The 25936-nt window shown below is 36.8% G+C and overlaps 1 protein-coding gene across 7 annotated transcripts in view; it reads right to left on the minus strand.

Moving 5' to 3' along the window:
• BRWD3 (bromodomain and WD repeat domain containing 3) overlaps positions 1-13266 on the minus strand; it is a 251447-nt gene extending 238181 nt beyond the window's left edge. For 6 of the 7 annotated variants that reach the window (XR_009257105.1, XM_058713528.1, XM_058713523.1 and 3 more), the window contains exons 1-4: positions 12958-13266; positions 12781-12839; positions 12548-12577; positions 12080-12139 (exon numbers count right to left, since the gene is read on the minus strand). Coding sequence is in view for 6 of the 7 variants with exons in the window: in XM_058713528.1 (XP_058569511.1) it covers positions 12080-12139; positions 12548-12577; positions 12781-12839; positions 12958-12988 (180 nt within the window). In the remaining variant the exon portion in view is untranslated. The remainder of the gene's footprint in view (positions 1-12079; positions 12140-12547; positions 12578-12780; positions 12840-12957) is intronic. The other variant, XM_058713529.1, reaches the window with a different exon arrangement.
• Between the last annotated feature and the right edge of the window lie 12670 nt (positions 13267-25936).

Consider the following 25936-nt stretch of genomic DNA (forward strand, 5'->3'; position numbering starts at 1 on the left):
GAGCTACAAAAATTAAGCACATCTAAATGATAACATTTTGGGGCACCTGGGTGGCTCAGTTGGTTAAGCGACCGACTTCGGCTCAGGTCATGATCTGGCAGTTTGTGCGTTCAAGCCCCGTGTTGGGCTCTGTGCTAACAGCTCAGAGCCTGGAGCCTACTTCAGATTCTATGTCTCCCCCTCTCTCTACCCCTCCCCTGCTCATGCTCTGTGTCTCTCTTTCAATAATAAATAAATGTTAAAAAATTTTTTAAATGGTAACATTTAAATGATATGGCACTCAAACTTACTTTTGCATGCCTTGATTAAATCATTTGCTTAGCTGTTAATCTTATGAAATAAGTGTTGCAAAACAGCAAAAGTGAGCATGCCTAAAATTAAAGTACAAAGACAATGCGTAAACTCTACTTGTACTTGATTTATTCACTAGTGATGAACTGATCAAAAATCAAAGGACCTAGATTCTATATAAATGATAAGAAGGCAAAGTTATTACTTGCACCAAACTCTCACCCAAATCCCAAATTTTCTTAATAAAGCAGAACTGGTTTCCCTAAAAAATAGTTAACTGGTTTCTAAAACAGTATCCAATTAATGATTTTATAAATACTATGCTCTAAACAACTAAGCTATATATACTCAAAATTCATTGCAACATTAACTCATTTTTATTTATTTTTTTTTTTTAATTTTTTTTTTTCAACGTTTTTTATTTATTTTTGGGACAGAGAGAGACAGAGCATGAACAGGGGAGGTGCAGAGAGAGGGAGACACAGAATCGGAAACAGGCTCCAGGCTCCGAGCCATCAGCCCAGAGCCTGACGCGGGGCTCAAACTCACGGACCGCGAGATCGTGACCTGGCTGAAGTCGGACGCTTAACCGACTGCGCCACCCAGGCGCCCCCATTAACTCATTTTTAAAACACACAAGCAAATTTCTGAAGATGGTTAACATAGGTAGACAGGAGTGAGAAAATGAAACAACAAAACTTCATTTTTTTAATCTAAGCTAATGTTCAAGTCCATGATGTGTTTCATATACCTAATTATTTAAAGGAGCAAACAGAGGGGTGCCTGGGTGGCTCAGTCGGTTAAGTGTCCAACTCTTGGTTTCAGCTCAAGTCATGATCTCATGGTTTAATGGATTCAGGCCCTGCATCGGGCTCAATGTTGACAGTGGGGAGCATGCTTGGGACTCTCTCTCTCTCTGCCCCTCCCCCACTTGTGCTATCTCTGTCTCTCTCAAAATAAATAAATAAACTTTAAAAACATAAAAAAAATAAAGGAGCAAACAGAAAACTAGACTATTAAAAATATTCAGATAAAAAGGACATCTACATTCTCATCTTGACATAAAGGGTGAGGGAGAGAATGAACAATAAATGCAAATACACACACACACACACACACACACATACATACACATATATATATTTGTATCATCAGTATATCACCACCAGGTCAAGAAAAATACAACATGAGAGAATAATTTTGTAAATCATCCCTAATGACCATGAAAGAAGAAATTATGTATGTTCTAGATAAATATTTGTTTAATGAATCTATGAACGTACAAAAACCAAAGTAAAGTCTATCTGTAAGCAATATCACATGAACTCAGAGGAAAAATGTTAGATTCTCCTATCAAAGTACCATTTTGTTTTCTTATAAAACATAGGTCAAAGAACTACAATCCAACATGTGTTCAGAATTCTGGGAAGAAGTAATTCTATTTTGATTTTTAAAAATTATTTCCTGCCAATTATCTTTTTTAAATCCCAGCAAAAATTAATTTTAATCTGTCAAAATAACTGAGGCCTGGGAACTGTCAAGCTACTCAGAAAGAATGACAACTTAGCCTGATTATGTTATATGTACATCTACAAGGTTTAGCTTCTGGATTGGGAAAAAGGATCAAGCAAATTCTTTTAAGTTATTTCTCACATTTCTAGTTTTGTTTTTGAGGCAAATTCCTACATAGAACCATCTCTCAGTAAAATGTACAGGTAATATTAAAGTCAAAGCAGCTGATGATTCAATTCAATCTAAATATCTGTTATCCACACACACTGATATCCTAAAATCCTAGTTTGTAATTCATTCTCTCCACATTAGAACATTTCCTAAATATGCCTAAAGGCAAATAAGAGTTAGTACCCCAGAAAATACATATCTCAAAGCAAAATACTGCATATGAACATCTGTAATAGTTTATGCATTTTTTCCCACCAACACTGTCTCAGATACACTCGGCTTGCATTATCAGCCATTACTTTTGCATCAAGTACACACTACACAAAGGCTTTACACAGGATGGTAGTTTATGTCTTTATTGGCACTTTTTTTTTTGTATCAATTTTCTTTTTTTTTATCCCATTACCATCTTAAGAGCTAATCCCTTCCTAGAATTGCAATATAATCCAGAAAACAGGAGCTCTCTAATATGAATTTTTTTTTAGTTTTTTTAACATTTATTCATTTTTGAGAGACAGAGAGAGACAGAGCATAGCCAGGGAAGGGGCAGAGAGAGGGAGACAAAATCTGAAACAGGCTCCAGGCTCTGAGCTGTCAGCACAGAGCCCAACGCAGGGCTCCAACTCACAAGATCCTGACCTGAGCCAAAGTCAGATGCTCAACTGACTGAGCCACCCAGGTGTCCCTCTAATATCAATTTTTAGAATTATCCTTTTATAGAAAATCTGTCGAGGGCACCTGGGTAGCTCAGTCAGTCAGTGTCTGACTCTTGGTTCTGGCTCAGGTCATGAGTTCGAGCCCAACATCAGGCTTCGCACTGACAGCAAGGAGCCTGCTTGGGATTCTCTCTCTCCTTCTCTCTCTTACCCCACCCCTGCTCACTCTCTCTCTCTCTAAATAAATAAACTTAAAAAAAATCTGTCAGAATTATATCTTAAACTGACATCTTAAGTTGCCTGGCTACTTCATTTTATAGAAACAAATGATTTTGAGCCATTTATGTAAATTTTTTCTATCAATTCCTCAGTAATAATTTTAAAATATGGAATCATTAATTAATCAACCAAAACAAGGCCTTTCTACACCCAAATTCTCCCACTTGAAGATTTTTTTAAATTATAAATTATTAAATAAATTTCACAAGTTTGAATTCCACCCTATACAATTACAAATTGCTTAATTTCTAAGTGGTCCCATTCAAAGAGTCCATTCCCCTAAAATCAATAAAAATTTGAATATGAAACAATGGTAGAGAAATATAGATTCTATCAACACAACACCAATAACAATACATTTGAATTTGAACATGCTAGCGTCTCCTTTAAATAACATTAACAGGCTTTCAAACTCTATCAGCTCAGTTCTTGCAATAATAATTTCTTCTAAATCAAATTTCAAGACTTATAACTGGTAGTCGACATTTATTTCAATCCATCTGCTTTGATTAAAGTTGGAATTTTTTAAAGGTGATCTTTTTTGGCATATAAACTCATCTACTCTCAATAATTACTCTTCTAAGTTTTAAAAAATTCTATATTAGAATTATGTATGAATATAATAATAATATAATGCAATATAAAAAAGTATGTATTAAAATATTCTATGAAATTTGTAACATATTATAAGCCCCTCTTTTCAATTAAAGCTCAAATACTCTAATTTCAGTTATTTAACCACATTTTTCTCTCTGGAATATAATGGCCAACAAGTAACACAACAAGTACTTTGATATTTGCAGAAGAAAAGCATTCTCTAAAAACAAAGTTCAAAAGTATATTATAAACTTCTATATTATTCTATAAAACAGCTCCAAGGAATTAAATTATAGAATGTTTGAATTATAAGTATCCTTGTGCATAATTAACCTAACTTCACATCTTATAGTAGGAAAGACAGATCCAGAGAAGTGAAGTCTAGTGGTCACAATGAACGTACAGAAATCTGTTTCCCTGTCCACTGCTCTATTACTGTCTTATTAAAGCAGTTGGAAAATTATTAAGATAACTAACACAAAGACTGCAAAAAAAATAAAACTATAAATTCAAATAAACTGAAAGATATTAAATGAAGCCTTCTTGATAGGAAGACTGGCTTGATAGGAAGATAGGATATATACCAAATCTAACAACTGAATCACCGCACTTCAGAATTATTATGACAAGTGAGAAGACCAGGGAGTTCACAGACATGATCCTACTCATCATAGTTAGTTAAAAGGTATACAGCTGGGAATTGAATAAAATGCAAAAGGTACCTAATTTCAAGGTACAAGGCCCATACCAACAAGCACTACATTTGAAATACTAATTTTCATATAGCAATGATAACATTTTTACCTTGGCTTTTAGAAAATATAGGATAAGTAACTCCAAAAAAACAAATAAAAGAGACAATTGTTTCTGCGTTTTGTTTTCTAAGATCATGATTGCACAGGTAAAATGAAGAATCAAACTGGGACCATATGTTGAAAAAGTGAAATATAACATTTTATCCGAGATTTTAATTTTTTTTGGTGTGGCGGGAGGGGAGAAGCACATACAAAAAATTAGTCACATGATCTTTTTTATATTTAGAGACAGAATACAAGATAGATTTTGAAAAATACAGCAAGCCTTTAAATACATCAAATAGTACTTTGAAATCTGGAACACTAGATTATTCAGGCTCTAAAATTTACTAGCTGTTACTGCTTCTGGCAGTGTGATACAGTAGAAAGGACTTAGATTTTAATTTTTTACCATCCTCAGTTCCTACTTAGGTGACCTGCAGAGTTACTCAGTCTGAGAGCCTGAGCTTCTGCATCTGTAAAGCAGGAGTAATGATAACTATCTCATATGACTTGTAAAACAAAAACAAAATCATTCACTCATGCATTCATTCATTCAGGCATTTAAAATACAGAGATGAAATGGGAAGATTAAACTCCTGCCCTAAGGGAACCCATAGTCCCAGAAGAGGAAACAAACTAGTAAATAAATCAAAGCTACAAATGCCTAGAGGTTAGTACAGAGGGCTAATTAGAAGCAAAGAAATACAGTACCTACATCAGCCTAGGAGTAGGGGTTTTTGTCCAATTGCACACTTGAAGCCTAAGTGAAAATTCACAAGATAGACAAAGGGAAAGGAAGGCATTCCAGGCAAAGAGAAAGGTACCCCTACCCAGTAAATGTACTCTGCACAATGACTAACATAATATCCCTCAGTGTTTAAGATTCTCCTCCATGATGTTAAGTTAAAAAAAAATAATAATAAATAACTCGCAGAGGGGCGCCTGGGTGGCTCAGTGGGTTGAGTGTCCATCTGACTCCTGATTTCAGCTCAGGTCATAATCCCAGAGTCATGGGATCAAGTCCTGCATCGGGTTTAAGATTCATTCTCATTCTCTCATTCTCTCATTCTCTCATTCTCTCATTCTCTCTCTCTCTCTCTCTCTCTCTCTCTCTCTCTCTCTCTCCCTCCCTCCCTCCCTCCCTCCCCCTCCCCCTCTCCCTCCCTCCCCCTCCCCCTCTCCCTCCCTCCCCCTCTCCCTCCCTCCCCCTCCCTCCCTTCCTCCTTCTGTTCCTCTCCCCCACTCACACACTCTCTCCAAAACTAAAAACTAAAAATAAATAAATAAAGGGAACTCAGAAAAACCTCGCAGAGTATCATCTGATTTTGAAGAGAAAAAAATACATGTATAAAAAAAGAAAACACAAAAAGTAAGTTTATTTTCTTTTTGATATTGAAATTTATATTTCAGTAAAATATAAATGTCTGCAATAATCCAATATTATATCTTAAAGTGTCGAGTTTTAACATTTGCTGAATTTGAAGGAGGAAAGGGAAAAAACTGGGCACAAAAGTAAATAAAACAGGTAGGCTTTTCTACTGTAGTAATACCACTGGTTTGTACAATGAGCTACAAAGTGTTAAGGCTTCCTATCACTTTCTTTTCAAAACGTAAATCATTGTTCACAGCATTTTTTTCTATTAGTTTTAAGATTTCCTCAGGAATGAAAGTCAAGAGCAACCCACCTAGGTTTATGTATACTCTGGGTTTCAGTACCTCAAGAAGGCAAGTACTGAAAGTACTATTACCTTGAGGACAGATAATGTCAAGACATGGACAAGGAGCCCACCCACATTCTAGAAGTTTATCCTTAAAGAAATGTCCAATAAAAGAACTCAGTACCATCTAGCATATTAAATAAGCCTAAGAAACATGTATCATGAAATGCTTCTAACAAAAGTTAAGAAAATCACACAAATAATAACTGAGGGTCAGATTATTATAAACTACCATGGTAGATGAGAAAACATCTTCAACAAGGTAATTTAAAAAACAAGAAATTACTTATCAATAATGCATAGAAAATAAGTTCGGGATAAGAAAAGATCAAGCAGAAGGGCTGAGGATCCCTACAACAAGACATCAGAAAGACATACCTCCCACTTCAAACAACAGCGAATACTACACCAGCATTGTACTAAATTGCCTTTCTCTAATTAATAATAATGTAAACAACACTAAACATCTTTTGACATAACAATAATTTCTTGTTTTGAGTTAACACAGATGCACTTTAAAACACTCATTTCAGGTTCAATTCTAACACTCACTTTTTAAATACTTTTTTTCCAATGGTACTGTTTTATACCTCCTCACCTTATAAAAATATTATAAAAATTAGGTGGTGATTATTAGCTAGCTAAGAAAATATAAATTGTGGGGTCATAGTTCTTTAGATGTCCATTTTCCATTCAACCTCTATGTCCTATTTTTAAATTTTTGTTAAAGTTTATTCATTTTGAGAGAGAGAGAGAGAGAGAGAGAGAGAGCATGAATGGGGGAGGGGCAGAGAGAGGAGACACAGAATCTGAAGCAGGCTCCAGGCTCTGAGCTGTCAGCACAGAGCCTGATGCGGGGCTTGAACCCACAAACTGTAAGATCATGAGATGAGATGAAGTTGGCCGCTTAACAGACCTACCCACCCAGGCACACCTATGTCCTAGTTTTAAAATGCAGTAACCAATTAATTTGCAATGCATTTTTAATTAACAAAATGCTTTCTTTCATATTTAACTCATTTGGTTCAAGAACAACCTTGTAAAATAGACAGAGGGTTTTATTTTATAAATGAGGAAACTGAATCCCTGAGAGGTTAAGTAACTTAACTTGCCCACAGTCACTCAGCAAGTAAAGGCTATCTCTCAGACTAAATCTTATGGTCTTTTCTACATACTACTCACAAAATCTTATATGAGAAATATCAAACAAGGACATCCCCAAAATTTAACACAAACACTAAACTGCCTTGAAATTACTTATTTGCTCTCTACCAAAAAAAAAAAAAAAAGACCTGTTTATTAATCAATCAGTAATCAACATCAGTAAACCAAGAACAAAAACACAAACTAAACTAATATTCAAATTGACAAAGGTGCTTTCAGGACAAAATTTTATAAGGGACATTCACCCAACCCAAATTATTACTCCCTAACAGCAGCTCTCTTCACTTTCTTAATGCCATCTCATTTGTATTGAGTTATCAGTTTTCCTAAGACTAATGATAAATCTCCAAAAGGATTTTAATCATTGAAAATATGTTCTCAGACCAAAGTGTGAAAAAAGACAATGACCAATCCAGACAAATAGTTAAAGCCAACATATTATAGAAAGCAAAAGAGTACATGTAGCTCAAGCAAATCAAAAGTGAGGAAAACTAGTTTCCAGCATCGATTGCTCTCTACCATAAGAACTATCAGGTAGCATTATATCCCATTGGGGTTGAGCAGCACATGCCTTTTGGTTTCCCAAAATGCATTCTGTTCTTCCTAACTATGGTTGTGTATCCATGCAGCAGTTAATAAATCACACACACTTAAATTACTTCCACACTTAGAGACGCAATAACTATGCCGCCAGCACTCAGAAATCATTCTACTATTTAATAAACAAATTAAGCTATTATTAGTAATTAGAGAACAAGAACCCGGTAAGGTTAAGAAAAAAATATAGGCATGTCTGGAATTCAAATACAGTGTTTTACAGTACTTTGTGAGGATCAAATGAGATAATGCGAAAATATTTTTAAACTTGCACAAGTTATATGCAGATTCAAGTTCTTACAATAACATATCATAATAGATGCTTATATATTTTTAAAGATAGTAATGAACATACAATCTTGATAAACTTTCTTTTAATAGCATAAAATTGCTTCAAGTCTTTTGAATATAAAATGAAGGTAAAACAATCTATGTCACTCCAAATGAAAGCACTAATTAAGGCTTTCAATTCTAGAGATGAAAAATTATATATATATTTTACATTATATACCACACCTAAAGGTAATTATGCCTTTGGTTCAGTCTTATGATACAAGTCCCCTTAACATGATTAAAAAATATTAAAACATGCCTTTAAAAAAGTTTCCCAGTCACAATTTCAATATATAAAATTTGTATGCTAACAAAAACTATTCATTTAAACACACAACACATACACATACCCCTCATTACTATGTTTGCAGTCCCCAATAAAGCTCCAAGGAGGAAGCAATAAAATAGCCAACAATTCAACAGGGTCACCAAAAATGAACAGACATCTGTAATTATTTAAATTATCTACCATAAGATAAATTGTAAGAAGCAAATCTAATTCTATTATGTTGTAAACAAGAGTCAAGCAGACATGAAAAATGTCCAGATCAAACTTCGAAAACACTCACCATGACTTCAAATTTCTCCCTGTATCATTACTTAAAATTCTGAAAGTTAATTTAGAATGTCTTATTTTGAATGCCATATTCAAAAACCTTACAGTTCAACATAAACTGGCAAACGCTTCATATACAGGCCCATTTTTTAAAAGGCACTTCAGATCTGGATATGTCAATACTTGTCTGCCAGTAGCTTTAATAAAATAGCACCTTAATTGTGTTCCAAATTATAAGTAAAACACTAAATCAGATTTAAGAAAGAAAAAAGAAGATTTCTAGATATATAATACTAACAGTAATAATGAGGTGTTGAAGAAATCCAACTTATTATGCTAATATTCTTCTGGATAAATCAAGGTAAGCAGCATAGACAATTTAAGTAAAAGTATATATACAGACAGAAAGGCAATATTTTTGTTTCATATTGCATGGCTATGTGATCTTTCAGTATTTTGATACCCTTGTTTATAATTCTTTACCTCTGCATCATGCATTTGTATTCTTTCCTTTTTATACCCTCGTACATCTTCAGTTTGAAGTACTCCTATATAATTTAACATATCAGATTATACTACTTATAAAGACTGTAAGTACATATAAGGTTATACTTCTTAATACTTTACCCTAAACTTCAACCTGAAACATATAGCTAAATCAAAGATGACACTGTATAAATCCATTGTTCTAACAGCATTTTAAAAAATACCTACCCTAAGAAAAAAATCCATCTCTCCCACAATGAAGCCACACAAAATCAAAAATAAAATGTGAAATAATTTTAATCAACTATAAAACTGATGCATCTAGCAATCAATCTATCACAGAACATTCAGTTATCAGCCACTCCATTTCTTTTCCTTCTGTTCAAATTCTCACTCAGCCCTACCCCATCTTCCCTTACAAAGAAATCTATAGGTAGAAAACAGATCTTTGACTTAAAATAGGACCATATCATCAAAATATAATATTCCTAGAAACACTGGATCCCAGAAAAATAAAAACTTCAAGATGTACAAGATGAAAAATTAAAAATAAAAAAGATACACTGTCTAAACTATAGACAATGTTCAAACAATAGATGAAATTCTGTGTATATAAAAATAAAAATGTGTAAGGAAATATGAAAAACCAAACAATATATTTATAAGATAAAAATGAAAATCAGGTATATGTAGGGATATACACAAACGGATTAACAACTATACAACTGGTTAAAATTTAAGCCTCACTAATAAAAAAAAGAGAACGAATTAAATCAACTAAGGGCTATTTTCACCCCATTAAAGCCACCTAAAGATTCAAAAAATATTTAAAAAGTCACTCTAAGTACCTAGATGGTGACATCATGAATTAGTATTATCTTCTGGAGACCAATTTTACAATACATCACAAAAGCTATAAAACTGAAGAGACCCTTTGACCTGATAGCTCCACTTTGGAAAAATAGCCCAGGAAAATAAATCCAAAAAAAGGAAGGAAGAAACAAGACTACTTAACTATGCAAAGATATTAGTGAAAACCTAGAAGGAACCCAAATGTTCAACTGAATGTTGAGTTCAAATCATAGCAAACTTAATCTTTTCTTAACATTAAAATGACAATAACTATTCAAATATAGTTATATACAAAAAATGTTAAGAAAATATAAAGCAGAAAATGGACATTGACTACAGTTATGTAAAAATATGCCTCTATAATATAAGGAAATGAAGTCTGGTAAACTGAATTTTGTTTTTGTTTTTTGTTTTTATGTTTGTGTGTGGTTAGTACTGTTTTTAATTATTTTGATGTTCATTTGCTTTTTATTACTGTCAAGTAATTTTTAAAAAGCTTTTTCTTTTTTTAAAAAAGCTTTTTCTTTTAAGTCTCCTTTTGCTATTTACTTAAAATGGTCTGCTTACACATAAATGTAAATGAAAACATCTTCAATACACCTCAGTATAAAACTATCTTCCAAACCACATTAGTCATAAAGTGTTTAAATATATATTGGTAGGCACTGTTTTGCCTCTTTTTTTGGCAGGACTGCAGTCCAACAAAAAGTCTGACTACAAATTAAATACACTGATAAATACAAATTAAATACAGTGTTTACAAAATAATTTTTATCCATCTGAAAATTTTTTACCATTAACAGTACAGATATTGGAATTTATCCATATCACAACTATTAGAGCATTTTATGATTTGCAAAAAATAAAATAGTCAGCAAACTAAAATTATTACTTAGTAATAACTATTAACATCGTCTCATTATTGTAATTCAATATAAAAGAATTATCAAACGAACACTAAATCAGTTTAAATATTGTTATTAAATCATTTTATTTATATTTAGAGTCTACCATACCCCTTTAACTTACTTTAATTTTGATCTTCCTCCATTTGGATCTTATTTGAAGGAAAGATAGCTGAATTTAGATTTTAGTAACATCACCCCTTTCTCTTTTCATTTCCTTCCAATTCACTGTACCAGTGGCTAACGCGAGAGGACATCTTCCCCAAACTAAAAAAAGATCACCTTTTTGTATCAATGCTGAACAGAAGGTGCATGTTGACTATGGATTATATATTTAGGAGAAACAACACAGTCAATTCAATGCCTTTGGTCCTTTACTAAAGTATATTTTAAAATATAATCATTGTTATCTCCTTCTAAATCCCAGATCCTGTTTCATAAATTCTCAAAAAGGTCATAATCCATAGTTGTCGTTTAATGAAAATGTATCTGCAGAAATGCGACCTAATAATGATTTAATGAGCTATTTTCTAAAATATGATATACACAATTATGCTTTTTCATTCGGTAGTTGATTACCTAAAATCGGCAAATTTTGGAATTCGTTTGATGCTTCCCATTATTTTTAATTGTGCCGTTTTGCCCAATTCAGGGTCGGTTAACTCCCCTCCCTGAGCTCCCTCCACCGTACCCCCCTCCCCCCCCCAAAAAAAAGACTAAGCCTGGCCTTAGTTCCCGTATTTCAAGCCAGGACCAACCAGAAACCAGTTTTCTTCCACTAATCCGGAACTCTGGGCTGTTACCAACGCTGTCATTGGCCAACGTCAGTCCTTGGTACGTGCCCCAAGATAACCCCCTGGTTTCTCTCCCTTATTCCCCCTACAATGGGCCTTTCTCGATGTTTGTAACATATTCGTAATCCACAAAACGGCATCCCTGATAACTCACATTCTTCAAAGTTTTCGAGTGGAAATAAGCGAGGCCAAGGGAAGGGCAAGGTACCCTTTCTCTGACTGGCAGGGAGCGGGGAAGGGGCAGTCGTTCTTTGGCCCAGCTAGGAGCTCTAAAGCTGGGGAGGCGGAGGGGTCGGGAGCGGGTTGGAAGAACAAGGTGGGGAGGGAGTGGAGAAAGAGTTGGGTTAAGTTGAAATGAAAACTTTACTCACCAGATCCTCGAAGCTTCTTCGGTGCTCTTTTCCCTCCCAGTCTAAGCGGCGCGGAATCAACTGGGGGCGGGAGAAAAGAAAAGGTGGGGGGTGGGCAAACCGTACAGGCCAAGCCTCAGCTCCCACTGAAGTCGACCCAACCTGGGTCCTGGTCCCCGACCCTCTGGCGTCCGTATTTCTCGAGTCACATAGCTGTTGCCTCAAAGCTAGTCCAGTGTAGGAAGCAGGAGGCCCAGAGGGAGGAAATCCTGAAAAACCGCCTCCCACGGGCATAAAGAGGGGGCGAGTTAAGACCCCAGCGATATCCGCCCCTTTTGAGGGAAGAAGCCGGTTCACTCCAGTGACAACAGTTCTGAGTGTCCAGATCCAAGCTTCCCTCCCAGCCCCAGTCCTCCGCCCCTGACTTGCCCTCCCCTTCCTCCAGTCTAACCCCAGCCCTCCCCACGTCTTCCCGAAGGGGCTCCGTACCTGATGCTCCTCGAGCTCCTGCACTAGCACCTGAGCAAAAGGGAAAAACGAATATGAGGAGCAGCTCAGACCATTAACCCATTCCTCCCTCCCCACTTCGAACCCAGCCGCTGACGGCAGGACTAGTCAAGGCCGGCCTTTCCCTCACTCTCAGGGAAACCGCACGCCCCGATGCCTCAATTTCCCCATTGGGAACGTTCCCCACGACTCCCAGATCTCCTTCTCCCTCTCACCTGAGCGGATTTGTTGCAGGGTCCGGACTGCAAGAATCTAGCGATCAGGTAATACAGCTCTGCGGAAGAGGGGAAAAGAGGTTGAGTGGGAGGTAAAGAAAAACAGCTTTTTCAAAAGAAACTGACAGCCGTTGCGCTAAGCTCCCATCTCCTTAGCTCCCAGCCACAGTTACCCACCGGCTTCTATCTGGGTAGGTGCCGCCGCCATCCTTTTCCCTAAGGGGTTTGGGGGCTCCACTCCGGAGGAGCTAGCGGGGGCGGGTGGGGGCGCTGCCTCTATTGTGAAGCCCCCATGCCCAGGAGTCCCGCCGCTTCCGCCCCACTCCTCGTCCTAGTTTCGGTCTCTCTCGGATTCATCGCATCACGTTTCGACCCATAGATATTCTAGCCCAAGAGCAGAGGAGGCGGAGGAGGAAGGCGAGAGAGAGCGAGAGCGAGCGAGAGCGAGCGAGAGCGAGAACGAGCGAGAGCGAGCAAGAGAGCGAGCACGAGAGTGAGAGTGAGCGCGAGCACGAGCGCGAGCAAGTGAGCCTGAGAGAAGAAAGGGGAGGAGCCAAAGTGGCGGAGGGGCGGACGGGGGTAAAGGGGGTGGAGAGAGCAGAGGGTAAAACCTGTGAGACGGAACTGCAGCGTTCGTCGTTTGCCGCTAGGAGCACTAAAGCAACCAAGTGTCCTCCGCTCTCCTAGACCGCCGGCAGTTGCCTAGCTACCGCTCCCGGAAACAGGGGGAGGTGCAAACTGACGGCCGACGCTCTGGCAGACGCCGTAAAACTCCATGGTGGCGTTCTCCTAAGAGAGGTCTTGAGACAGTTTGCCTTCCTGTGAGGGCGGTAGGACTCTCCCATTGAGGACCATTCCCTCTGGCGTTGTGAAGAATGTGTGAGGCGCTGACTTGATTCAACTGCTTTCTTCTTTTTCGTCCCGTCACCAAAGAGACTTTGGGGTTATTTTGCCTTTTCCTCCACCGAAAAGAGGCCAGTCACTGAAGGATCCTGTGACTGACGGAAGAAAAAGAGCCCCTATAGCGACGTCACTCGTTTCTCTTTAAAATGGTTTTTGTACCAGATTTAAATGTTGTACTTACCAGTCCAGGGGGCAAGGTTCATATTGTTATAAAGACCAGTTCTAAAAACCGATACTGTGGGAGGAATTTGCCATCAGATATGAGGCATTTTATTTTTTCCCCTTCTGTGAGTTTAACACATGCCATGTCTGTCTCATTCGTGTAGGATATTTTTTTTTAATTCATATTTATTTAGTTTTGAAAGAGAGCAAGCATGAGTGGGGGAGGGACACAGAGACAGAGGGAGACACAGAATCCAAAGCAGGCTCCAGGCTCCAAGCTGTCAACACAGAGCCCCATGGGAGGGTGGTGTTGGGGGCGGGGGGGGGGGGGGGGGGAAGGGGAGGGGGGGTGTCTCGAACTCACCACTATGAGATCATGACCTGAGCTGAAGTAGGATGCCCAACAGACTGAGCCACCCAGGCGTCCCTTGTAGGATAATTTTCAATTGTATTTTCAACTACTGCCTTAGTATTTTACATTGACCATGGATTTTTATGTATTACATATCTGTATGCAAGGGTAGTTTTGTGTAGTATTACATATCTGTATGCAAGGTTTGGAACAACCTTTTTGAATACATATAATCTTAAAATTTTAGTACAGTACCAGCTTGCAGTATTTGGTTACTAAAGTCTTAAGTGATTAAAAGATTTGTAGAGTAATTGGTACATATGTAATGAACTGAGTCTCCTTCCCTACTGTTTCTTAATATTTTGTTCCCACTTCAAGCCTTAACCCAAAAAAGTAATTAATAGAAGCGGAACCCAGTGAGACCAGAGATTATGTTTAAGCTGCATGTACCATTTACATTCATTAAAATATTCAAATTTGAAAGTTTTACCTTTTTAAGTTTAGGGATAGAGTCTTAGGAATTTGGTTTCCTCACTCAGAGTTTAGACATTTATCACAGTTAACCCAGAATTGCATTATACTGACATAATCTCAGCCTGGGTTGTTTAGCTCTCACTCTGACCATTTTTTCCCCTTAGAAATAACCACGCAAGGTAATTGTGATACAATAGTTATATCTTTGGTGATTATGCTGTACTACTTGAAAAAATGCCATTAACCAAAAGAAAAAAAATTTAGATATTGAAAAGACAGATAAGTCCTAGACAACCCATTGCAAGTAGTTTAGCAAAACACAAGATTGAATATATTTTACAAGCCAAGTACAATATATATAAAAGTTAACATTTATCAAGCCACTACCATGTACAAAGCATCTTACATACTTCACCTCATTTAATCTATAATTACCCTAGGAGGTAGGTTCCATTGTTATACTCGTTTTACAGATAACAAAAATGACTATAGGATTTTGGAAAACTTACTTAAATTCTGTGAACCTTATTCCTCATCTATAAAATGTGAGGGAATAGTACTTGCTGTGCCCACTTCACAGGAATTACTTGCAGTAAAAGTAATATGAATATATTTGTGTCATATTTCAAACTTTATAGGACATTGTTTTTCCAGTGATCACCTCAGGATCAGTCTGGGTGCAATCAGGAGGGAAAAGGCACATAGTAATTTGAATAGGGAAAGTTTAAGATACAGAATTATTAACGACAACAAGAGACTGGAGTAATGAGATATTAACTAGTAAGGAGTAAAGAGAATTCTAACAAATACAGGAATAGCAGATACATAATAGCAGATAAAATAGCCACTACCCCTAGAGCTGAGATATAGTAACCTCAACCCGTACTCCCAATTTAGGGCTAAGATCCAGATTTGGTTGGAGAGAATAAAGCCAGCCAAGGTTCACTAAATGGCAAGAAATATGCTGTGGTACCTTGCAAGCTGAAACTACAACCTCTGGAAATCACTGGAACTCTGGCCTCTTGAGCTTTATAGAAGCCCACCCTCTGGGATCAGTCCTCTAGGGTGCCTGAGAAATGTGTTCATGGGGAAGTATATCACCAGAAGCATGTGATATACTACAAAACCACCAAAGGAAGGGTACCAGGAGAAGGTGCTGGGGGTGCTACCAAACAATGCACCACAAGAACAAGACACTGGAGAAATCTGTACAAGCTGGAGGAGCAGTATACCCAGTAAAAATGTCAGAAACAGGAAGCAAAACCCTTTCATACTTCACTCTTTCCAGTTCCATCTAATGACAAAGCTTCAGTTCTAGCTGACAAAAGGAAAAATATGTAGAAGTCCCAAATCCATTTTCACAGAGCAGTCAAAAAGGGAGAATTTAGAGATGATAAGCAACAAATCAATAAACTGGCACACTTTCCTTGCTTTTCTCTTGATTGTAATGACTAGGTTGACAAAAGGAAAGTTTTTAAATGTGTATGTTAACATAAAAAGTGCCCATTTGTTGGTTATTACAAGCCAAATGCTTTGAATTCTTTTGTTGCAATTTAAGTCACCAGTATTAACCTGTGGCCAAAAGCTTAATGAGGAGGGGAAGGAAATTTTCATAAATGAAAGTAAATATGGATTTACAAAGAAAAAATCTGGAATGTTTGCCTGATTGGGTGTGTTAAAACTGATTGGGTAACTTAAAACAAGAGAAATCTGTTCTGTCACAATTCTGGAGTCCATAAATTTAAGATCAAAGTATCACTAAGGCCACATACCCTCCAAAATCTCTGGGAGAGAATCTTTCTTTGCCTCTTCCAGCTTCTGGTGGCTCCTGGCATTCCTTGCTTTGTGGCAGCATAACTCCATTCTCTTAATCCATCTTCACATAGTCTTCACTATATGTGCCTGCATTAAAACTCCCTCTTCTCATTCTTATAAAAACACCAGTCATTGTATTTCAGGTCCACCCTAAACCCAGAATGATATCATCTCAAGAGCCTTAATGATTTATATCTGCAAAGACACTATTTTCCAATAAGGCTGTATTCATATATATGGGGGTAGGGAAATGGACGTATCTTTTCGAAGAGACCTAATTCAACCCACAAAATAACTTATTTTATTCTGTTTCTTTAAAAATAACTTTTGGGTCGCCTGGGTGGCTCAGTTGGTTGAGCGACCGACTTCAGCTCAGGTCATGATCTCACAACTCCTGAGTTGGAGCCCCGCGTCAGGCTCTATGCTGACAGCTTGGAGCCTGGAACCTGATTCGGATTCTGTGTCTTCCTCTCTCTCTGTCCCTAACCCACTTGCATTCTGTCTCTGTCTCTCTCGAAAATAAATAAACATTAAAAATTAAAAAAAAATAACTTTAGGGACGTCTGGATGGCTCAGTCGGTTAAGCGTCCGACTTCGGCTCAGGTCATGATCTCGTGGCTATGTGAGTTTGAGCCCCATGTCAGGCTCTGTGCTAACAGCTCAGAGCCTGGAGCCTGCTTCAGATTCTATGTCTCCCTCTTCTCTGTGCCTCTCTCTCTCTCTCTCTCTCTCTCTCCAATAAACATTAAAAAAAATTTTAAACATGACTTCCTGTCATAGTTCTCATAGTTCTCAGTTGAAGGGCTATCTTTCTGAGTGGGACAGGACAAAAGTGTTTCTTGTAATTCACCCAACTACCTGTTCTTGAGGCTAAGTTCTGATCCACTCCAGCCAAGAAGTGGTGGGCATCATTCTTTCTCCCATTCCCCATTTATGGGACAAGGCTAGATTTGGGACATGGTGGCACTGAGAATGCCGGGGCCCTTTTCACCCTTGCACTGAATTGTGGCACAGGAGATGTATACTAGGACAAGCAAGACAAAGAGACCTAAGTCTGCTATGTCCCTCCTACATTGAGCACTCATCTCCAAAAGCTGGGATGTCACAGAGAAGTGTGCCACTTTGCTGGCTCTTGGTACCAGAGCTGTAGCTCAGAGATTTTCAACTAGGAAAGAAGGAGGGCTTAGAAGAAAACTCTGAATCTTTCACCACAGTAACTTACTCTGTTTAGAATAGAGTGTGGAAACTTTAAGTCTAAGGGCACTCTAAACAACAGTGAAGGTAGTGGCAAAGGCAATTGGAATGAAATTGATAGAATCCTTTGAATTATAGGCTACACCTTAGACTAGATATTTTCCTGAAGAGAAAAAAGGAGAAAAGGCATCTGAAAAGAGCCTTCCTGACATCAGAGCAAATCCCAAACACTGATCTAGGGAAATACCCCTTCTAAGGAGCTCAAATTTAACTTCAACGGACTGTAAGTCAATTTATGCCCTAGGGCGTATTTTAAAAAATATGTATAGACCAGTCAGCAGGGAATTAGTGAAACTTAAGATCTGGGAGCGACCAGGGAAGAAGACAAGGAGAGACTTGCCAATATTAGTGCTCTCCAGGAATGAATGTGTGCATAATCAAGGCAGCACCCTCTGAAAGGCAATGTCAGAGGCTTTGCAGAGTAGTGTAAATAAGCACATAACAATAATAAGACCTGAGGGAAAGGTGGACCAGTACCCAAGGTTGCTACACTATATTATTTTAAATGTCCAGCCTCATAAAGTGGCCGAATGGAAAAAAAAAAAAAACACACAGCCCATCTATATGCTGCCTAGAAGAGTTCTATTTTAGATCTAAAGACACCTGCAGATTGAAAGTGAGAGGATGGAGAAATATCTATCATGCAAATGGGTATCAAAAGAAACCTGGAGTAAAAGAGGAAGATATAAGTGGAGTAGGAGGAAACTAGAATCTCCTAGTCCAATGAACACAACCAGATAGCCATCAAATCATCCTAAATATCCTAGAAATTGACCTGAAGCCTGACAGAACAAACTCCACAACTAAAGGGAAAGAAGAGGCTACATCTAAGAAGGTAGGAAACTAGGAAGCAGGAGAAATGATTTAGGGAAGAAACAGACTGCTGGTGCTGCAGAGGGGAGGGAGCTGTAGTTGAGGAGAAGGGTAAGAAAGAGAGGAGCACACAGGGGAATGCACAATGAGAACATTTGGCCCAAAGCCATGGGCTTGGAAAATGAGAGGGGCTGAGTTTCATGAGTTCTTGCAACCAGTGGGGCTTAAGGTCTGGAGCTTAAAGGTCAGTGGGCTTAGCTAGTATAGAGCCTGGAGGGTGCTAATGCTCCTGAAGAGAAGGCAGGCAAATAACCAGGGAACACACAGCCTGGAAACAGCAATCTGAAGAAAACCAGGGGGGCAAACAGTAGAGAGCTTATTCACTCTTCTCAGAGTGCATCCATGGGAGGCAGCATTCACAGAGACACCTCTGTAGGAACAAAGGAACTGGCTGGTGCCACTTCCCTCCCCCAATCCTCAGCATAAAAACATAGTCACCTGTGGGAAGTAGCACAGCACCAACACTAGCTGCCTAAGTGCTTACACCAAGCCCCACTACCTTGCACTCCACTAGGATTGCCCTCCTCAGTCACAATTGCCAAAGTCCTGGGGCAAGCCAGCCTCTGAAGACCAGCATAAAATCTTGCCAACACCATGTCTCACAGCCAAAGAGTTCTGTAGAGCTTTTGTTCTGGTAAATGTGATGACAAGTCTCATTTTGCAAGCAGACCACAGCACACCTGCCCACACCACATCTCCTGACCAGAGAGTCCTGCAGGGTCTCAGTGTCAGTGGAAGTAGTGACAGGTCTTGTTTCACAAGCAGACCAAAGCACATCTAGGTAAAACTCACCACATTCAGGCCAGGGACCAAACACTTCCCACAGAAAGCAAGGAGAACCTCTGCATATGACAAGCCTAAAGGATACAGCAACCAAAGCACAACAGCAGAGGGCATGTAGCATATATACCTGAAGTGCCAGGCTCTGGGCACTATATGACCTCTTCTTCATAAGGCCATTACTTCCAGGAGCATTGAGACATAACTGCTTATTCTAACACAGAGAACAAGGCAGAGACATAGGCAAAATGTGAAGATGGAGGAATTTATCACAAATTAAAGAACAAGATAAGACCATGGCCAGAAATCTAAGTGAAAAAGATATAAGTAACATGGCTGATAGAGAATTTAGACAAAGATCATAGGGATACTCACTGCATGTGAGAAAAGAATAGAGGATATATGTCAGAATCTTACCACAGAGATAAAGATTTAAAAAAGAATAAATCAGAGATGAAGAGTGCAATTAGTGAGAAAAAAAATACTCAATTCAATGAACACCAGGCTGAAAAAAGAAGAAGAACGAATTAATAACCTAGAATATGAAGTATTAGAAAGAAATGAAGCTGAACAAAGAGACAAAGAAGAATTATGCAACATGAGAATAGATTTAGGGAACACAGCGTCTCCATCAAACATAATAACATTTGTATTATAGGAGTACCAGAAGAAGAGAGACAAAAGGGAGCATAAAATTTATTTGAATAAATAATACCTGAAAATATCTCTAATCTGGAGAAGGAAACAGACATCCAGATCCAGGAAGTACAGAGGACCCTCATCAAAATCAATAAAACCAGGCCAAAAAGAAGCTATATTAAAATGGAATTTGCAAAATATAGTGATAAAGAAAATATCTTAAAAGTAACAAGACAAAAAAAGTCCTTAACTTACAAAGGAAAACACATAGGTCTAGCTGGAGATTTCCCAACAGAAACTTGGCAAGCCAGAAGGGAGGGGCATGATATATTCAAAGTGCTCAATGGGAAAAATCTGTAACCAAGAATACTCTATCCAGCAAGGCTATCATTCAGAATAGAAGGAGAAACAGAGTTTCTCAGACAAACAAATACTAAAGAAATTCAGGACCACTAAATCAACACTGCTAGAAATATTAAAAGAAAGGGGAGACCAAAAGTGACAAAGACAAGAAAGGATCAGAGAAAATCTCCAGAAAAAAAAATAAAACAAGTAATACAATGGCAATAAATACATATCTATCAATAATTATTTTGAATGACAATGAACTAAATGTTCCAATCAGAAAACATAGGATGTATGAATGGACACAAAAACAAGATTCATTTATATGCTGAGTACAGAGATTCATTGTAGACCCAAGGCACCTGCAGGTTGAAAATAAGGATTTTGAGGATCATTTATCATGCTAATGGAGGTGAAAAGAAAGATGGGATACTAATACTTCTCAAACAAAATAGACTTTAAAACAAAGACTGTAAAAAGAGACAAAAACACAATGCAATATAATCATGAAGGGGACCATCTAATAAGAAGACATAATAATTGTAAATATGTATGCATACAACATGGGAGTACTCAAATATATGAAACAACCAATACCAAATATAAAGGAACTAATCAAGAGTAATACAATAATACTAGGGGATGTTACCACTCCAATCACATTGATGCCCATATCAGGCAAATGAAAATCAACAAGGAAACAGTGGCTTTGAATGACACCCTGGGCCAGATGAATTTAACAGATATATTGAGAATACTCAACCGTAAAACAGGAGAATACACATTCTTTTCAAGTGAAAATGGAGAATTCTCTGGAATAGATCACATAGTAGGTCACAAAACAGTCTTCAACAAGTACAAAAAGATTGAAGTCATAGCACACACCTTTTCTGACCTCCAAGTGATGAAACTACAAGTCAACCACAAGAAGGAATCTGGAAAAACCACAAATATGTGGAGGTTAAACAACATGCTACTAAACAATGATTAGGTCAACCAAGAAATCAAAGAAAAGAAAAAAAACTGGAAATAAATGAAAATGAAAACCAAATGGTCCAAAAATATTGGGATGCAGAAAACATGGTCCAAAGAGGGAAGTATAAAGCAATACAGGCCTACATCAAGAAGCATGAAAAATCTCAAAGAAACAACCTAACCTTACACCTAAATGAGCTAGAAAAAGAGCAACAAATGAAGCCAAAGCCACGAGGAATAAAATAATAGTGATTTGAGCAAAAACAAATGAAAAAAATAAAATAAAACAGATCAATGAAGCCAGGAGCTGGTTATTTGAAAAATTAATAAAACTGATAAACCTCTAGTTAGAATTATCAAAAAGAAAAGAGAAAGGCCCTAAATAAATAAAATGACAAATTATAGAGGAGAAATAACAACCAACACCACAGGAATATAAACAATTATAACAGAATATTATGAAAAACTGTATGCCAACAAATTGAACAACTTGGAGGAAATGGATAAATTACTAGAAACATATAATTTGTTGAAACTGAAAAAGGAAGATATAGAAAATTTGAACAAACTGATAACCAGCAAATAAATTGAATCAGTAATGAAAAAATATTTTTTTACAAACAAAAGTCCAGGATCACATGGCTTCACAGGGAAATTCTACCAAACATTTCAAGAATAGTTAAGAGCCATTCTTTTCAAACTATTCCAAAGCCTAGCAAAGGAAGGAAAACATCAAAATTCATTCTATGTGGCCAGTCTTACCCTGATACCAAAACCAGATCAAGACCCCACTACAAGAGAAAACTACAGGCTACAATACCTGATAAGTATAGATGAAAAAATTCTCAATAAAGTATAATACCTGATAAATATAGATGCAAAAAGTCTAAGTAGTAGGAAAATGAATATAACAATATATTTAAAAATTCATTCACCACTATCACGTGGTATTTATTCCTGGGTTGCCAGGGTGGATCCATATTAACAAATCAATGAATGTGATATGACACATTTATAACACAAAGGACAACCATATAATCATTTCACTAGATGCAGAAAAAGCATTTAACAAAGTACAACATCCATTTATGATAAAAACACTCAACAAAGTAGGTTTGGAGGGAACATACATCAACCAAATAAAGGCCATATATATAAAACACATAGATAATATCATACTCAATGGAAAACAACAGAGGTTTCCTCTATGGTGAGGAAGAACACAAGGATGTCCACTCCACCACTTTTATTTAACACAGTACCGGAAGTTCTAGCCACAGAAATCAGACAACAAAAGAAATAAAAGCCATCCAAATCAGCAAGGAAGAAGTAAAATTTTCAATTTTTGCATATGACATGATACTTTATATAGAAAACAAGAAAAACTCCAACAAAAAGTGCTCAACCTGATATTCAGAGAAGCCAAATTATAAAAAATCCATGTATAGGAAATCTGTTGCATTTCTATACTGCAAAAATGAATCAGCAGAAAGAGAAATTAAAGAATCAATCAAATTTAAAATTACACCAAATACAATAAGATACCCAGGAATAAACGCAACGAAACGTGAAAGACCTGTACTCTGAAAACTATAAAAAAAACTGATGAAAGAAATTGAAGAGGACACAAAGAAATGGAAAGATATTCCACGTTCATGGATTGGAAGAACAAATATTGTTAAAATGTTTACAGTACCCAAAGCAATATACCTATTTAATGTAATCCCTATCAAAATGTCAACTGTATTTTTCACAGAACTAGAACAAACAATTCTAAAATTTTTATGGAGCCACAAAAGGCTCCAAATCTCTGAAGCAATTTGGAAAAAGAAAATAAAAGTGAAGCTGGTGGCATCACAATTTTGGACTTCTAGTTATATTAAAAAGCTGTGGTGATCAAGACAGTATGATACTGGCATGAAAATAGACACATACATCAATGGACCGTAGTAGAAAACCCAGAAATAAGCCCACAACTATATGGTAAATTAATGATCAACAAAAAAGGAAAGAATGTCCAATGGGAAAAACAATGTGTCTTCAAAAAATTTTGTTGGGAAAATTGGACACCAACATGCAAAAGAATGAAACTGGACCACTTTCTTATCCTATACACAAAAAGAAATTCAAAAGGGATCAAAGACCTAAATATGAGACCTGAAAGTATAAAATTCCTAGAAGAAAACAGAGACAGTAGCTTCTTTGACATCAGCCTTAAGAACTTCTTTCTTGATATGTCTCCTGAGGCAAGGGAAACAAAAGCAAAAGTGAACTATTGGGACTTCATAAAAATATAAAGCTTCTCTGACTGACTTATTTCACTTACCATAATACACTCAAATTCCATCCATGTTGTTGCAAATGATGAGATTTCATTCTTTTTGATTGCCAAGTAATATTCCATTGTGTGTGTGTGTGTGTGTGTGTGTGTGTGTATACCACATGTATGTTAACTAACTTGAATTTAAATAAATACTTTTTTTAGAAAATCTTCTGCACAGTGAAGAAAACAATCAACAAAACAAAAAGGCAGCCTACAGAATGGGACAAGATACTTGTAAATGACATACCTGATAAAGGGTTAGTATCTGTAATATATAGGGAACTTATAAAACTCAACACCCCAAAAATGAATAATCCAATTTAAAAATGGACAGAAGGCATGAATAGATATTTTTCAATCTATTGACATACAGATGGTTAACAGACACATAAAAAGATACTTAACTTCGCTGATAATCGGGGAAATGCAAATCAAAACTACCGTGAGATATCACCTCACACCTATCAAAAGGGTGAAAATCAACAACACAACAGTGTTGGAGAGGACGTGTACACAGGGGGATACTCTTGCACTTTTGGTAGGAATGCAAACTGGTGTAGCCACTGTGGAAAACAGTATGTTGGTTCCTTAAAAAGTTAAAAATAGAACTACCCTAGGATCCAGCAATTGCACTATTAGATATTCACCCAAAAAAATAAGAACACTAATTCAAAGGGATATATGCACCCAGATATTTATAGCAGCATTATGTACAATAGCCAAATTACGGAAACAGCCCAAATGTCCATTGACTGACAGATAAAGTAGAAGTGGCGGTATATATATATACGTATATATATACATATATATATACATGTATACACGTGTATACATATATATATATACGTATATATATACGTATATATATGTATATATATATATATATATATATATATATAATGGAATATTACTCAGCCATCAAGAAGAATGAAATCTTGCCATTTCCCACATCATGGATGGAACTAAAGAGTATTATGCTAAGTGAAGTAAGTCACTTAGAGAAAGACATATACCATATGATTTCATTTATATGTGGAATTCAAGAAGAAAACAAAGGAGCAATGGAAAAAAAAACACATAGAAACAAACCAAGAAACATACTCCCAACAATAGAGAACAAACTGATGGTTACCAGAGAGTAGGTGGGTGGGGGGATGGTTTAAATAGGTATGGGCATTGTGATGAGCATGAGGTGTTGTATGGAAGTGTTGAATCACTGTATTGTACACATGAGACTAATATTATACTGTATGCTAACTAAGTGGAATTTCAATAAAAACTTAAAATATAAAGGAGTTCAATCACAAAAAACAGAAATAAATATGGGGTGGCAATACTTATATGGACCAAAGTAGGTTTTAAAACATATCCTGCAACCACAGACAAAGCAGGACACTACATAATAACAATGATAACAATCCAACAAGAAGATAAAGAAATTGTATGTGTGCATATATATATATGTATATATATACATATGTATATATGTGTGTGTGTATGTATATGTACATATATATATATACACACACACACACACACACACACACACACACAGACAATGGGATATTACTCAGTCATAAAAAAGAATGAAATCTTGCCATTTCCAATGACGTGGATGGAGCTAGACAGTATTATGCTAAGCGAAATAAGTCAGTCAGAGAAAGACAAATGCTATATGATTACACTCATATGTGGGATTTAAGAAACAAATGAACATAGGGGAAAAAAGAAGCAATTCAAGAAACTGTTAACTATAGAGAATAAACTGGTGGTTATAGGAGAGGAAGTGGGGGGGATGGTTTAAATAAGTGATGGATATTAAGGAGGGCACTTGCTGTGGTGAGCATTGGGTGTTGTATTTAAGTGATGCATCACTAAATTCTACACCTGAAACTAATGTTACACTGTATGTTAACTAACTCGAATTTAAATACTTGAAAAAAAAAGAATTACACAAAGATGCCCATGAAAGACTATTCATTGAATATAGTACTGGAATAGTAGATACAGCAGTTAGGCAAGAAAAATTTTTATGCATCTAAATTAGAAACAAAATACAATTGTAATTGTTAGCAGTTGACATAATTTTGTACAGTCCCAAAGACTCATGAAAAAAAGTTGAAACTGATCGACACATTCCATAAACTTGCAAGATGTAAAGTCAACATAGAGATATCAGTTGCATGTCTACACACTAATAATGAAGAATCTAAAAAAAGAAATAAAGAAAACTATCCCATTCAATATAGTATCAAAAGCAA

This window comes from Neofelis nebulosa, chromosome X, assembly GCF_028018385.1.
Source record: "Neofelis nebulosa isolate mNeoNeb1 chromosome X, mNeoNeb1.pri, whole genome shotgun sequence".
In the NCBI taxonomy this organism is placed as follows: domain Eukaryota; kingdom Metazoa; phylum Chordata; class Mammalia; order Carnivora; family Felidae; genus Neofelis; species Neofelis nebulosa.